This window comes from Musa acuminata, chromosome BXJ3-8 (genome assembly GCF_036884655.1).
Source record: "Musa acuminata AAA Group cultivar baxijiao chromosome BXJ3-8, Cavendish_Baxijiao_AAA, whole genome shotgun sequence".
Classification (NCBI taxonomy): Eukaryota; Viridiplantae; Streptophyta; class Magnoliopsida; order Zingiberales; family Musaceae; genus Musa; species Musa acuminata.
The window spans coordinates 20,797,442-20,811,949 of NC_088356.1; the positions used below are offsets into that span (position 1 = coordinate 20,797,442).

Genomic DNA, 14,508 nt, shown 5'->3' on the forward strand with positions numbered 1-14,508 from the left:
AGTATATGCCTCCAAATCTGTGATGTTAAGATCTCTCTTTTGTTGTCGGGTTAAAGACATGTATAGGTTGAGAGAAGTGATGGTTTAAAGGGTTGGTGGATTGGTGGATGTAGGCTGCGGTTTATGCTTGTTTTGTGGCTGTTTTGGGTGCAGTTGAGGGTGTGGTTTGGTGGAGTTTTAGGGCTGTGGATGAAAGTTTTAGATCTGTGGTAGATGGCAGCAAAGGTTTGATCGAAATCAATGGAAGTTGTTGTAGGTATGTGTTGTCTTGTAAGAGCAGAATTGTCGTCGAAGAAACAATGTTTTCTCGATGAAATTTTCACCAAAAACTTGAGAAATTTGAGGAGGGAATTGACAGCAAAATCTCAGTTTATATGACAGTAAGGATGTCCAATTTAATCAAAAAAATTTTGGCAGTATAACAAAAAGAAAATTGGTGTAAGTTGCGATAGCAGAATTCTCGTCGAAAAAATTCAGCGGCTTGCGACGAAAATTTGCAGCAACACAAAATCGTTTTTAGAGATGAATTCCTCAATAGATCAATCTTAGATGGAAGCTAAGATGATCTATGAAGTGTATAAGAAATTTCGTTTAAAAAAGATTGCAAATAGATTGGTTAAGACAACAATATGCGGTTGAAATTTTCTGCAACACAGATTTTCAAGTGTAGCAGATTGGACGTAAAAGATCAGTGGTTTATATTGAGAATTTTTCAATAAAACCAAAGGAAAATCCATTGTTAGGAAGTGTCAAAGCTGTCATAAAAATTTGGTAGAGATTTAGACAGAAAAAACGTGGTAGCAAGACCAAACAGACTGTGCTATGCGGCTGGAATTCTGCAATGTATCTTTCGTCGTTGAGATGAAAACTTTGCGAGGAAAAGTTTATGCAGTAATATTGAAACAATTTTTTTTTTGGATTTTCGAATAAGGATAACTAAATTGCAGCAGCAGTAAGGTAGGGAACTAGAACCTGTTGCAATTCACGGGGAGATCAAAGGATGATCCACGGTGGTGGAGATGACGACGGAATTTGGCGACGATCTTTTAAGCAATTGTAGAAATTGCTTTGGGCAGCCGTGGAGGGCTGATGGATGGCTGTGGAATGGCAGCGAGACGCCAAGAACGCTGCTCTGATACCAGGTGTTAGAACCCTTACAGATTCTAAGCTTGGGGTTAATCTTTTTAGGGGATCGGCCTCCTTGGAACTCCATAGGGGTTCCTTCCTCCAAATTGCTGCTCAAAGGCTGCAGAAAAAATTCATCTATTGCTTAACAAAAGAGGATGAATACATGACTATTTATAGGGCTTCTGAACCCTAACTCCTAATAGGACTCCTAATAGTACTCCTACTCAAGACTCCTATTCCTTTACAACTTCTAATTCTTCTTTAAGAAACAACCTCCTAACCCTAACCGGCCTCTTCACCTCTTTAATAGGGGTCGGCTTAGGTAGGTTTTACATGAATGCCCCTCTCTATTAGGACTCTCCTAGCTAGAGTCCTAACACATGAATGCCCATATATCTGGACAAATGCTTAGCTATATGTCTATGTACATATTAGGAGGTGTGCCATACATACCCAATATACTTCTTTCATGATCTGGTTTTGAGTGAATGTTTTCTGGTTCTGATTTCTGAATATCTTAACAGCTAACTGAGATCAGTTTTAGCTATCAAATTTTAGTGTTTTGCATTACCAGTAAAGCAAATAACAAATCTATTCTGTATGACTATTTTCTTTCTTATTTTTATGAAGTTGGGGCATATCCCAATATGCAGAACTTGTTTGGGGAACTTGGTATCAATGATCGCTTGCAATGGAAGGAGCATTCTATGATTTTTGCAATGCCGAACAAGCCAGGAGAGTTTAGCAGATTCGATTTCCCAGAAACTCTTCCTGCACCTTTCAATGGTATGTAATAGAATTTGACCATCTTGATTATCATCTGTAGTATATTATTTAGCATATTCGTGTAATTAGAATGTGAACCACAACAGAATTCATTGGAAATTTTATCTTAGTAGTGCAATAATGTAAGTCAACTTACCATGAAGAGTTGCAGGGTGATGAACTGATGATTTTAGAACTGGGACATGCAATAAAAACAGAAGGAACTGTACCATAAAGAACACTAACCTATATTAAAATATTTTGAGATTGTTTAAGTCTTCTAGTTCGGTTTGCAACTTATGAATTGACAGAAAATAAGTTAGTCCGGAGCACTGATGCATTCAAAATAGACAAAATATACAATTTGAAGCAATCATTGTACATGCTACTAATGCCGGGCCATGCTCTCTGGGACATACCATGTTGGTGTGGCACCATCATGAATTATTTACCTCATTGAGATTGTTGTTATAGACACTAGATAACACTTCTGCAAATTAGTGGTGGAGCTATTTACATAAATATTTTTATGCCTTGACCAATTTTATAATTTTTTGGCAGGAATATTTGCAATATTAAGAAATAGTGAAATGCTGACTTGGCCAGAGAAAGTGAGATTTGCACTTGGACTTTTGCCAGCCATGCTTGGAGGGCAAGCTTATGTGGAGGCGCAGGATGGGTTGACTGTTACAGAGTGGATGAGAAGGCAGGTACTGTAATTCAACTTATTGTACCGAAATATAGCCATCTTTTTCAATTTGAGTTCCAATCTAAAAGGAAATCTTCCTCTGGGAAAAGGTTGACTTTTAAATGCTTAGATCAAAGTTCAAATGACTGCATTTAAGGATTCAAAAGTTCCAGATGATGCATATCTAGTTGTCAGCATGTGACTTACATCATGCTGTGCCATGAAAACTAAAACAAATATAGCCATATACCAACATGCAACATGTTCCCCAATCTAAACTATCTTGAGTTGCTTCACATGGTAAACAAAAATGTTTCCATAGCCTGCACCTATTAATGTGTTGGGCATTTAATATCTAGATGATGCTATGCCATGAAAACTAAAACTAATATTTTAAGCATATCCAAACATGCAACATGTTCCCCAATCTAGACTACCTTCGAGTTGTTTTACATTTACATGATAAAGAAAAATGTTTCCATAGCCTGCATCTGTTCAATTATATTAATGTGTCAGGAGTCATGATTTTTCAGGAAGTTATTTCTATTTTTGCTGAACAACAATGTAGATCACACGTTCACCTTGTAACAATTTTGAGTAGAATTGACAAAAACTGAAATTACTTGAAAAATAATTATAGCACAAATATTTTTAAAATTTAATATCATCTAGGAGACTATGGTCTTGTGCTTTAATGTTGATAAGTTTGAACGGGTGATTAATTTGATATTGAACCTCTTAACCATTTACTCCATTTATTGGCCAAACATGGATTAGCATGTATCTTATATGCTAATCCATATAAGATACATGGATTAGCATGTATAAGCATTTACTTTAGCAGGTATTAACATGGATTAGCATGTATACCATGGAGATTTTGAATAAGGATCGCTGTTTCAGATATCGGACCCATTTTAGTAACCTAGTTGGAACGGTACATATTGGTTAATACCTATGTACCATGGGTTGGTACTTGGTATGTACCAATGTTTCTGAGCGGAGGAAGGACTTGTGATTCCCAATGACTTGTGCATTTTCTTGTTCAAAGCCATCATATACAGTTTTCATCTTCTTTCTATATGCCAAGATATAACTTTCTGATTTCAAACATTCTTTTAATTATTTGAATTTCGGAAAGATTATAGCTCAGGAAATTTGTTGACAATAATAATTTTAATAAATTCAATGATCAATGCAATAGAGTAGGAGCCACTGTTGGCCATTTGGAAACAATATGGCAAATGACAATAAGTTCATGGTCTAGAAAGTATTCAGCAAAATTAGAAACAACTCCCTGTTATTGTTCATACTTCATAGTAGTAACCAAGGTAGGCAATACCGACCGGGCGGTACGTATCGGTCTGACGGCATACCGGTACGCGGACCGCCCGCTATCGGGCGGAACGAAAAATAATAATAAAATAATATATATATATATATTTATTATTTATTTATATATAAATATTTTAGAAAAAGGCGACGTTCAGCGACGTCGCTGAGGTGCTTATTTTGGACTTTATATATATATATATATATATATATATATATATATATATAAACGAGGCGACGTCGCGTCGCCTCGGCGACGTTGCCTCGCGTGGGGAAGGAAAAGGCGACGTCGCCGAGGCGATGCGACGTCGCCTTTTAAATAAAAAAAAAAAAAATATATATATATATATATAATCTTTTATATATATTAATTTATATATATATATATATATATATATATATATATATATATATATATATATATATATATATATATATATATATATATATAAACGAGGTGACGTCGCCTCGCCTGCAAGAAGAGAGAGGCGACGTCGTCGAGTTATATATATATATATATATATATATATATATATATATATATATATATACTGAGCGGTATACCGCTCGGTATATCATTTCGTACCATACCGAGCGAACGTCGAAACGTCGGTATGGTACGGTATTACGAACCTTGGTAGTTTCTTAATTCCCTATAAGGTATTACGGTATTACGGTATAAGGTTACTTGTGAGATTAAGGTATAAGGTATTACGGTATTAAGGTATTACGGTATTACGGTATTACAAACCTTGTTTACATACAATAATTCCCTATAAGGTTACTTTATTGTTCATGGTAGTTTCTTAATTACTATTTATTTTAATAAAATAATGTATAATCAAATTGTTCTTGATTGATTTTGAAATAAGTAGCTTATAGGGAATTATTTAGATAATCGTTGTCATATAAATGCTCATGAACTTTTTTTAGAAACTTTCATATGCTTGAAAATATTGTTACTATAATGTGGGTAAATCTAGTTAGGTGCTTAGAAGCATAGGTTGTTATGTAACGTGTTGATTACAGGCCACCACAATGTCACAGACAAAACTGTAAATAGGGTGTTGAATGTAATACTTATGTATGTCCATGTCTTTTGGTTGATTCATGCTTTGCACAACATGTAGAGGGACGATCGAAGGCTTAACAGCCAAATTTTAATTAGGTTTGGTGGCTGTTTTAGGCTTATAAATAAAAGTTGTGTCATGTGGACACTTGTGAGAGATGTTCGATCTGTAGTGGACCATTTTGGACCCTTTATTGTGCAACCGTTCAGAGTTGGTAAAGTCTGTTTATAATTTGCATTGACTATGAAGTGTTTTCTGAAATGATTGCTTGTGGATCCCGAGTGAGGCGTTTTCTCTAACCCGTTTTTTCTTTTGTAGGTTCTCAGGGATCATAGGAGGTTTCGGGGAGGCTGACCTTTGTGGATGAACACACAAGGGTGCCGCACGACTTAGGCAAAACCAGCTAAGTCCGTGACAGATGGTATCAGAGCGGGACAAGCACTCATAGAAACACTTAGCATGCAAACATGGTTGACCTAGCGGGGCTGCGTTGAGGGCAGTCAGCACGCGCGACTGTTTGAGGGAAAACAAACATGAAGATGTAGGAAAAAAGAGTCGCTCAGATGAGTGAGCATTTGAGATTGGTATTCAGAGGAATGACCAACCTTTCGCGCAAGAGGCACTACGATGATAAGCAAGGTTCGCAATACCGTATCGTACCGGTATTTCGACCTGGGCTCGGTACCGGTACGGTACGATATACCAAGCGATACACCTGGGTGTACCGAGCAGTACACTCAGGTGTGCCGAGTACTGTAGCACTGCTACAGTGCTACAGTGCACTCGGACCGGTAACAGGTGGTCCGCGTACCGGCAACCTGTCGGACTGGTATGTACCGCCCGTACCGAGCGGTATAGTTCGGTACTGCAGACCCTGATGATAAGTAAGCTAGAAAGAATACGTAGCACATAAAGGTTGGGATGGTTGAGTTTTAGCTACGGCTCAACGTTGGCAACCGTACTCGATAGTGCTCAAGGCAAGCGAGGCACTTGGTAAATGATGAGACCATGTAAGGTGGAATGAGTTGTTCAGCGATTGAAAGAGTTGTGCAAAGCTTACAGAGGTGAGGTGAGGTGGAGTGTTCGTGACCATCCTAAGGCGACTGAAACTCGACGCCATGGAGCATTGAAACTTTTTCTTCAGCATGAGAAGGATTCATCTGTAGGAGGCTGAAGTGTGCAGCGAGTTTAGTATGTTGCTAGGCCTTGAGGGGTGCAGCGGGGGGGCTGTATTGATGTGGAGTCGCAATCTAGCAAGTGTGTTTGCGGGAGGCAGAACAATGTATAGTTTGTTCAGTAAGGCAGAGTAGTCCAAGGGGATGGTGGTCTTCGAAACTTTTAGAGGGAAGGAAACGAAGAGAGATGTTGTTCCAACGGACGGATATCCAAGAGGGATAAGTCCCGGCTCTTCAGAGGGAGAACCATGTGCAATAGACTGCACATGTTGAGGAGGAGTACCTCAAAACAACTCCACAAAGCTTAACGGATCGAGCGAGTGGCGAGGAGTCGTCGCACGATCTCGCTTGAGATAATGCATTGCGAGATCAAGTGGGGGAGCGACCGAAGACAACACTAATGAAGGCACACTTGCAGTCGATATGGAGACCAGACTTAATGGAGGGCTGACTCGTGGAATGGTGGGCCTGAGGACCATTATCAACTCAATGCAAATCGACGAGGAGTCGTCGCACGATCTCGCTTGAGATAATGCATTGAGGAATGCATTGCGAGATCAAGTGGGGGAACGACTTAAGGCAACACAAATGAAGACACACTTGGAGTCGATATGGAGATCATACTTAATGGAAGGTTGACCCGTGGAATGGTGGGCGTGATGACCATAATCAACTAAATGCAAATCGAGGAGCGGAGCAACTTAGGTGTAACTTGGCGAAGTACCCAAGCCGTATGAAGGGAACATGGAGCGGAGGCACAGTGCTTTCCTTGGACAGAGGTCAAGGATATGAACTCTTGTAGAGGCAAGAGCACGATCATGCTGTTCTATGGGTCTTTTATTTTGATGGAGCAAACTCATCTTACATGGTGCCAAAGACGAAGGGAGCTTCTAGGCACATGCACCTTATCTTGGAGAAGCATTTGACGGAGGAACCAAGGCGACTCAACTTGCGGAGGCGAAGTTGGGTTCATAACGCCTTGGCACGGGGCAAGAGGATGTAGATGCGGGTACTCTTGAAGAATACGCCACAGTGCTACCATTCGAGTTGCTATGAAGGAAGAGGTGCGCAGCGGATATTGTGATGGTAAGGACAGAGGCCTAGGATCCAGACAATGGTGCACCAATTTCAACGAAGTCGGTGGACTTCGGGAGCTACTAGGCGACAGACTGTCCTAGAGTTGTGCTTCGTTTGAGTGTGACCCGAGAGCGGGTGGACGAAGGTCGATTGCCAAAGGAGCGAACACAATCGAAGGTGGAAGAGACCCTATGATGTGTTAGCAGAGGCCACACATGGAGGGATCACAATCTGAGTTCATCTCACAAGGAACAGAATGCAATAGAGATGTCACTAGGAGGCGACATGGTGCAGCGAATCGTGGTGGAACAGTTCGTGGCAATGTGATACATACGAATCTAGTCTTGTGAGGGACTATATCATATAGAGGTATGATCGGGAGCTACTGGGAACTCCACTTCGGTGAACAATACGACGGCAAGAAGGGCTATGGATTCAAGGAGTGAAAGCCATGGTACTGTAGAGGCGGGTCTTCTGTGCATGCATCGAATTTTACATCGGATGAAAGCCTTGGTCATCAGCATATGGGGGCTGTGTACCACCGAGAGAAAAGTTCGAATGCAAGTACTAGTGAGTCCCATAGGAGGGAATTGATTATGCAGAGGTATGATCGAAGCAGTTGGAGAGTTGGACTGCTCCAGAGCCCATATTCGCTTAAGGGAGCTCGGCAAGTCAGAGGACAAGGCCGAGTCAGCGAACGTTGCTACCAAGGAAGCTAAGGAGAACAGAATCAATGCAAACCCTACAACATGATGGTAGAGGCCATGCATGGGAGTTGCAGTATGTCTTTTCATCGACTAAGGGGAACTGTTTGGAGAACACAGAGGTGTTGAAGCAGGGGGTTGAAAGGGGTGAGGAAGCAACAACGAGTCTAGAGGGACTTAGCTAGCCAAAACCAAGTATCGGTTAGAATGGAGATGGGGACTCGGAGGAGTGCCATAGAGACATATCTACCGATTGTGAAGAAAGGGATGCAGATGTGAGGCGACGGATAGTAGGGCCATGCAATGGCAGCGCCATGGTACTGCAGAGGCGGGACTTTCGTGAATTCATCGATCCCCTTGCTCTCATGGAGGGAGAGCGCTTGATTGTGAAAGAGGTCGAGGAGGTGGAGCCTACAGAGGCAAACTCCAAGTATCGAGACAAGATTGAAGGGCAGAGGCTAGGGAACTTCGTAAGACCGGTGTCAACGAGCTTCTCATCAAAATAGCCGAAAGTGAAGGACTTCGGGTCTTACAAGAGTGCACGACCAAGGAACGAAGCAGGTAGTATGCGGTGTTGTACCTTTTCTACTCAATGGAGTAGGCGACAGGGTTGATGAAGAAGATGGTACAATCTTAGAGATGATTAAAACTATTAAAGACTTACTCCAAGTTGGGGTGAAAACTTCTTGCATTCCAGAAGTTCGATGGCATTGAGAAGGTGAATCACAGTAGCTAATTCAACGTAAGGAGTGTAAACACTTCGAGTGCTTCAGAAGTGTGAGCAAAGAATAGGCGAAGGTCAGTAACCAGCTCGATGTATGGAGTGTAACCCTCGAGGAGGCGGGCGAAGTTAAGTAACATTTGCCTTCTCAACTCTTAAGTGAATAGGTGAAATCGAGTATCCTAATTCTTTTAGCTATCCAGCAAAGGAGCTCTGCACATGTTCAAAGACTCTTCGAAGACACAAAATGAAAGACAATAGTTGTCAAATCCTCACCAATGGTGATCAGTGCTACTGAGAGTAGATTATCCGCTTCATTTTCCAACAGAATGCCAATCGAAAGCGGAAGTGATACAAACCTATTTGGAAGTGACGACTAAGTGAAAGAAGAGTCGATGAGCAAATTTTATGAAAAACCCAAAAACTTCAAAAGCTTACGAGACAATGCTCGTTAAAGCTCCAATAAGCATCCACCTAGTTCAAGTAGCATGAGGCATTTGAGAGACTGGCGCATAGTAAGGATGGTCTTTTCCTTCATCTGAAAGATTTGCAGGAACCAACAGGGATCAACACAACTCAGCCAACCCCACACTAGAGTCAGAGTCATTAGCGAGTTGAAGCAGCATGGCGGATCAAAAGTTTGACTACTCAACAACAGCGGCGAAGAGCAACTGGGAGCTAGGAGGCGTATTGTAGCTGGAGCAGAAGATTGAAGACTCAACAAAGGTGAGGAGTTGCAGCGTCAGCAAAGGCTTCGATGAGGACGTCGAAGGAATAAGTGGGGGAGAATGTCACAGACAAAACTATAAACAGGGTGTTTAATGTAATGCTCATGTATGTCCATTTGTAAAATCTGTTTGTAATTTTCATTTGCTATGAAGTGTATTCTAAAATGATTGCTTGTGGATCCCGAGTGAGGCGCTTTCTCTAAACCGTTTTCTCTTTTGTAACTCCTAAGGGACCATAGGAGGTTTCGGAGAGGCTGACTTTTGAGGACGGACATGCAAGGGTGCCGTACGACTTAGGCAAAACCAGCTAAGTCTGTGACAACATGTTGCCATGTCTTTGACCATTGCTAAGACATTTAACATAAAAATGTGGACATGATGATATAAACATGTCATTTCGTGTCAACCAGTACTTATGTATGCTTGTCTATATACCTTAGTACAATTGTATACATAGGCATGAATCCCTGGCCTATGTGTCATGTTGGTGTCCTGCCTGCAAGATATGTACAAAATTACAAATCATCATGTATAGGAACAGTTGTCGCTGCTGTGACTTTGTGTTATGACATATCCGTTGAATTTTTTATCATCCTCTTACTTGTAGTTATAATGTAATGCTATTATGCAACTTTAAACAAGTTGACTTTGCTAAGTTAATATGTTCTTTGATAAGTGTTATGGATATGTAACTTTGATAACTGTAGGGTGTGCCGGACCGAGTCAATGATGAAGTTTTCATTGCCATGTCCAAAGCACTCAACTTTATAAACCCCGATGAGCTTTCCATGCAATGTGTATTAATTGCTTTGAACCGTTTTCTTCAGGTATAGTATTTTTTCAAGAGAATGTTATGATGTCATAGTTAAGTTGCATCTGATATAATGATGTCATATCAAATCACAGAGCCTCACATATATTGTCCATCAACAGGAAAAGCATGGTTCAAAAATGGCCTTCCTAGATGGTAATCCTCCTGAAAGATTATGCAAGCCAATTGTTGATCATATTGAATCATTGGGTGGAGAAGTTTGGGTTAATTCACGAACTCAGAAAATTGAGCTAAACCCCGATGGAACTGTAAAGCACTTTTTGCTCAGCAGTGGAAACATAATCAGTGGAGATGTTTATGTAATTGCCACTCCTGGTATAATTTAGCTCACTTTTTATTCCTTGATGAATAAAATATAATGCGAGTTATTCAGTTTTGATTTTGCTTGCATGTGTTAGAGCATTGGCTAATATAATATTTTCATCAGTTGATATCTTGAAGCTTCTTTTACCGCAAGAGTGGAAGGATATTCTGTACTTCAAGAAGTTGGAAAAATTAGTGGGAGTCCCTGTTATCAATGTACATATATGGTCAGTCAACATTTTCTTATCACTTCAATGTTGGTTTCTTGTTATTAGTCCATATTCATATCGAACAAAATGCACAAAATAATTTGACTTTCTTCTCGAGAGAACCAAATATTAGAATTATCATGATGGCAGATACTGTGATTTACTGGTGTTAAAACATGTTTTCTAAATTTTTAAAAAATTTTCTTTAACTTTTCAGGTTTGACAGAAAACTGAAGAACACCTATGACCATCTTCTATTCAGCAGGTCCTGCTCATCAGAGTTTCTTGCACAGAAGTTTATAATTTTAAAATGCCTTGTCGGTATATTCATGTGTGTGTGTGTATGGTTGTATATGTTTGTCCCATGTGATTGACATGCCTGTTTCTTCAAGTACGATAATTATGTTTTATTCATGTTCACATGTATATCCTGTTAAGTCATATATTGGAAGTCAAAGATATCACATTTTAAAACAGATCACTTTATTCCATGCTTGACTTGGATATATTATACATGTATGAAAGGGACCAGTGATATCTGGTTAGGCTCCTGTAATTCAGAAAAATAGGATAAAAAGTTATTCATTATTGCTATTCAAGATAAATCATAAATTTATGTGCTGAAATTTTGGTATAACAAAGGATGATGCTTCCCTTCGCCAAGATAAAGAAGGGGAAGTCACCGGTAGCATGATTTTTTTGTTCTTGGATGATGGGTTTCCTGATGCAAACTGCATATTTAGTTTTAAAACTAATTGTTGTTTTATGTCCCTTTGATAATGATTCTACTTGTGATGAAACTTGTCATTTTATAGTTGGGTAATTATGAGTTCTGACAGACATACTTGATATTCTCATTGTGAGTTTATCAAGAATGTTAATCAAGTGGACGAGGTTATTGTGTTTGTTGTATAGATTGACTTAATTAGTTGCTAATGTCTAATCTAATATTGTGTTCCACATTGTTTCCTTCCAGGAGTCCTCTTTTGAGTGTATATGCAGACATGTCCGTCACATGCAAGGTAACAGCATATAAGTTACTAGCATGTATATGACACAAATTCTTGAGAGATGAGAATATATTGAAGGATGGCGTATTTTACACCTTAGTTTGTTGACTCTTAATTTTGCTCCTTCGTACTCTATTTATTTTTGGAGTAAAATAGCGATTCAATTGCATTCTGGACTTAAAAAATTCTCTTGTTTCTTTTTATTGGATGTATAGAAAATATCCTTGACCAGCAAATAAGACATTGATCTTTCTCATGCATGTCTTTTCTTAAAGAACAATTAAAAGAACATTCAGAATATGCTCAAACTAGGAAAATAGACCCTAATATGTCATTGTCGAGGAAAGATGACTTACGAAGCAATTAGATTTTCAAAAGTAACAGACATTGGTACTTTTGGAATAAAAATTCATGTTGATGAAATAAGTTTAACAGTGTGCTCCTGTGGGATCCAATTCAACTGGATTCTTTCGTTAGATGAATTTATTATAACTTATTAGTGGTATTTGTATCATTAACCTGGATGAAAGCAGGTTTTATTATTAAACTAACATTGCCAATTTCATCATGTTTCTGTATATCGTGATAATTATGAAAGTGACTTTGTTGGATAAATATATACTAATAACTACTTGCATCCAATATAGTTTCCTCAACCTTATCTTCAGATGTTCTTGCAGACAACAGATCTGTCATCTTTCATAAAACTTACGTTTTGCATCTTTGGTTATATCCAGCAAGGTTAGTGCAATAAGTTAAGAAAAACTTCTCAGTGGAAACTTCTTTCTGAGTATTTTGAGAGGAAACACCTTCCTGAACCTAATATTTTCTTGCAAATTCCTCATGCTTCCATTCCTTCAGATTGTGATAATGTTTGAAGCTGAATTCTGAAAGATGCTGGATGTTATAAGTGATGTATTATTTGAGGCATGAAATTGAATATGCTACTTAATTGCATCACCAGCTTAATAGGAAATTTTTCTAGAACTTATTAAGGTCATATTCTGATTATTTAAATATGCATGCAGGAATATTATGATCCTGATCGTTCAATGTTGGAATTAGTGTTTGCTCCCGCAGAACAATGGATCTCATGCAGTGACCAGGAAATTGTTGATGCCACTATGCAAGAACTGGCTAAGCTATTTCCTGATGAGATTGCGGCGGATCAAAGTAAAGCCAAAATTCTGAAATATCATGTAGTAAAGACTCCAAGGTGAGACAAAATCAAAAGCACTACTTTGAGTGGTATTTTCTGCCATTTCTAATTTGAATTTTTGAGTCATCAGAGAATATATGCTGAAATATAATTGAATATACGAAGAAAGAATAGATAGAATGAAACCAGACTAAATAATAAAGAATATCAAATCTAAAGAGCACCTTACAAGTTGCAAATAAGGTCAAAACTTACGGTGAGCTATCAAACCAATATATGTGAAATGGACAATGTTAGTAAGAACCTCATTCGTTTTCTAAGATAAAAGGTATTAGAGGTTAACAAGGTTCCATTGAAGACAATATCATTGTGAAAATGTTAGTGAAATGCTTCATGTTGGTCAATAAAACCTTTAGAGGCCTCACACATTATTTTTGTTAAAATTTTAACCTTTCAGTCTCTAGTTTAGTGAATTTTGTTGTGAATATTGTTCTTCATTCATTAGCAAAAAATTGCTTACCTTTACATCTCTTATGCTGCATTTCATTGCAGATCTGTTTACAAGACTGTTCCAGATTGTGAACCATGCCGCCCTTTGCAAAGATCCCCGGTTAAAGGTTTCTATCTGGCTGGCGACTATACAAAACAGAAATATTTGGCTTCCATGGAGGGTGCTGTGCTATCTGGGAAGCTTTGTGCTCAGGCAATCACACAGGTATTTTTTTCTCCACTCCAAGAGTATTAAATGTCAGGCAATAACCTGGTTCATCTGCTTTTCCCAGCCTACCAAACCTGGGATTCATGATGGATGGACTACTACCACAAATGTCAGATAAGAACCTTAAATTTTAAGTTGGTATCATCCATCATGAGTTCCCTGTGCTGATAAGGTACGAACAATGGGCACCAAGTCATCCCAATGGTCTTCCCGTATGGTGTTGGGGTTGCGAGAGTTCCTAACTCATGCCTGTCTACACCAAATACGCTAGTGGCATGGGAGCCCTATCCTGAAACTTAAAATTGCTGTTCGCAATGTGCAAACTGCAATGTGCATCTTGCACCAGGACAACACAAGTAGTTTTCATAGATCATAATACTTTGGCTTGTGTGATTTGCAGGACTATGATGTGTTGGTTGCTCAGGCCGCCCAGAGAGAAGTCCAGGTGTCAATATGAGTGTCAGCTAGTTGATTTATCATTAACATCACTGCAAAAGGAATTTTATAGGCATAAGTCAAAATTGTTTCTGTAATTGGCCTTTCCAAATAGCTCGAAGTACCTGTAAGAGTCCAACTATTGTAGGAAGATTGCTTTTCACTCTTGAGCAACATCAAAACCGAAAGATCCTCTTTTACTGCAACTTGAGGATGACAAGTGCCAACAGTTATGTAGAATGAATATTGCCAGTACATTCTCATGACCACTACGATTTTTGCATCCATCAAATGAGATCATAGCACTTGCTTGGTGATCTGCTGGAAACAGCATTTGCACCACAACGATTCTTGCATTGAACAAAATTTGGCGATCTGGGGGATATAGCATTTGCACCAAACTTTATGAGCTCTCTGATTATTAAATGGGCCATTTGAAAAGCTTTGGCCGACT

General features: G+C 39.1%; 1 protein-coding gene across 4 annotated transcripts in view; it reads left to right on the forward strand.

The window, feature by feature from the left end:
* The window catches only part of PDS (15-cis-phytoene desaturase, chloroplastic/chromoplastic), a 28,017-nt gene extending 13,757 nt beyond the window's left edge, over positions 1 to 14,260 (forward strand). For 2 of the 4 annotated variants that reach the window (XM_009388507.3, XM_009388508.3), the window contains exons 6-15: positions 1,759 to 1,914; positions 2,455 to 2,603; positions 10,096 to 10,215; positions 10,322 to 10,535; positions 10,648 to 10,750; positions 10,950 to 10,997; positions 11,709 to 11,754; positions 12,771 to 12,958; positions 13,454 to 13,616; positions 14,020 to 14,260. In XM_009388507.3, the coding sequence (XP_009386782.1) occupies positions 1,759 to 1,914; positions 2,455 to 2,603; positions 10,096 to 10,215; positions 10,322 to 10,535; positions 10,648 to 10,750; positions 10,950 to 10,997; positions 11,709 to 11,754; positions 12,771 to 12,958; positions 13,454 to 13,616; positions 14,020 to 14,076 (1,244 nt within the window). In that variant the 3' untranslated portion in view covers positions 14,077 to 14,260. Of the gene's footprint in view, positions 1 to 1,758; positions 1,915 to 2,454; positions 2,604 to 10,095; positions 10,216 to 10,321; positions 10,536 to 10,647; positions 10,751 to 10,949; positions 10,998 to 11,708; positions 11,755 to 12,770; positions 12,959 to 13,453; positions 13,617 to 13,683; positions 13,792 to 14,019 lie in introns of all 4 variants that reach the window. The other 2 variants (XR_010498834.1, XM_065164181.1) reach the window with 2 other exon arrangements.
* Positions 14,261 to 14,508: the final 248 nt, after the last annotated feature.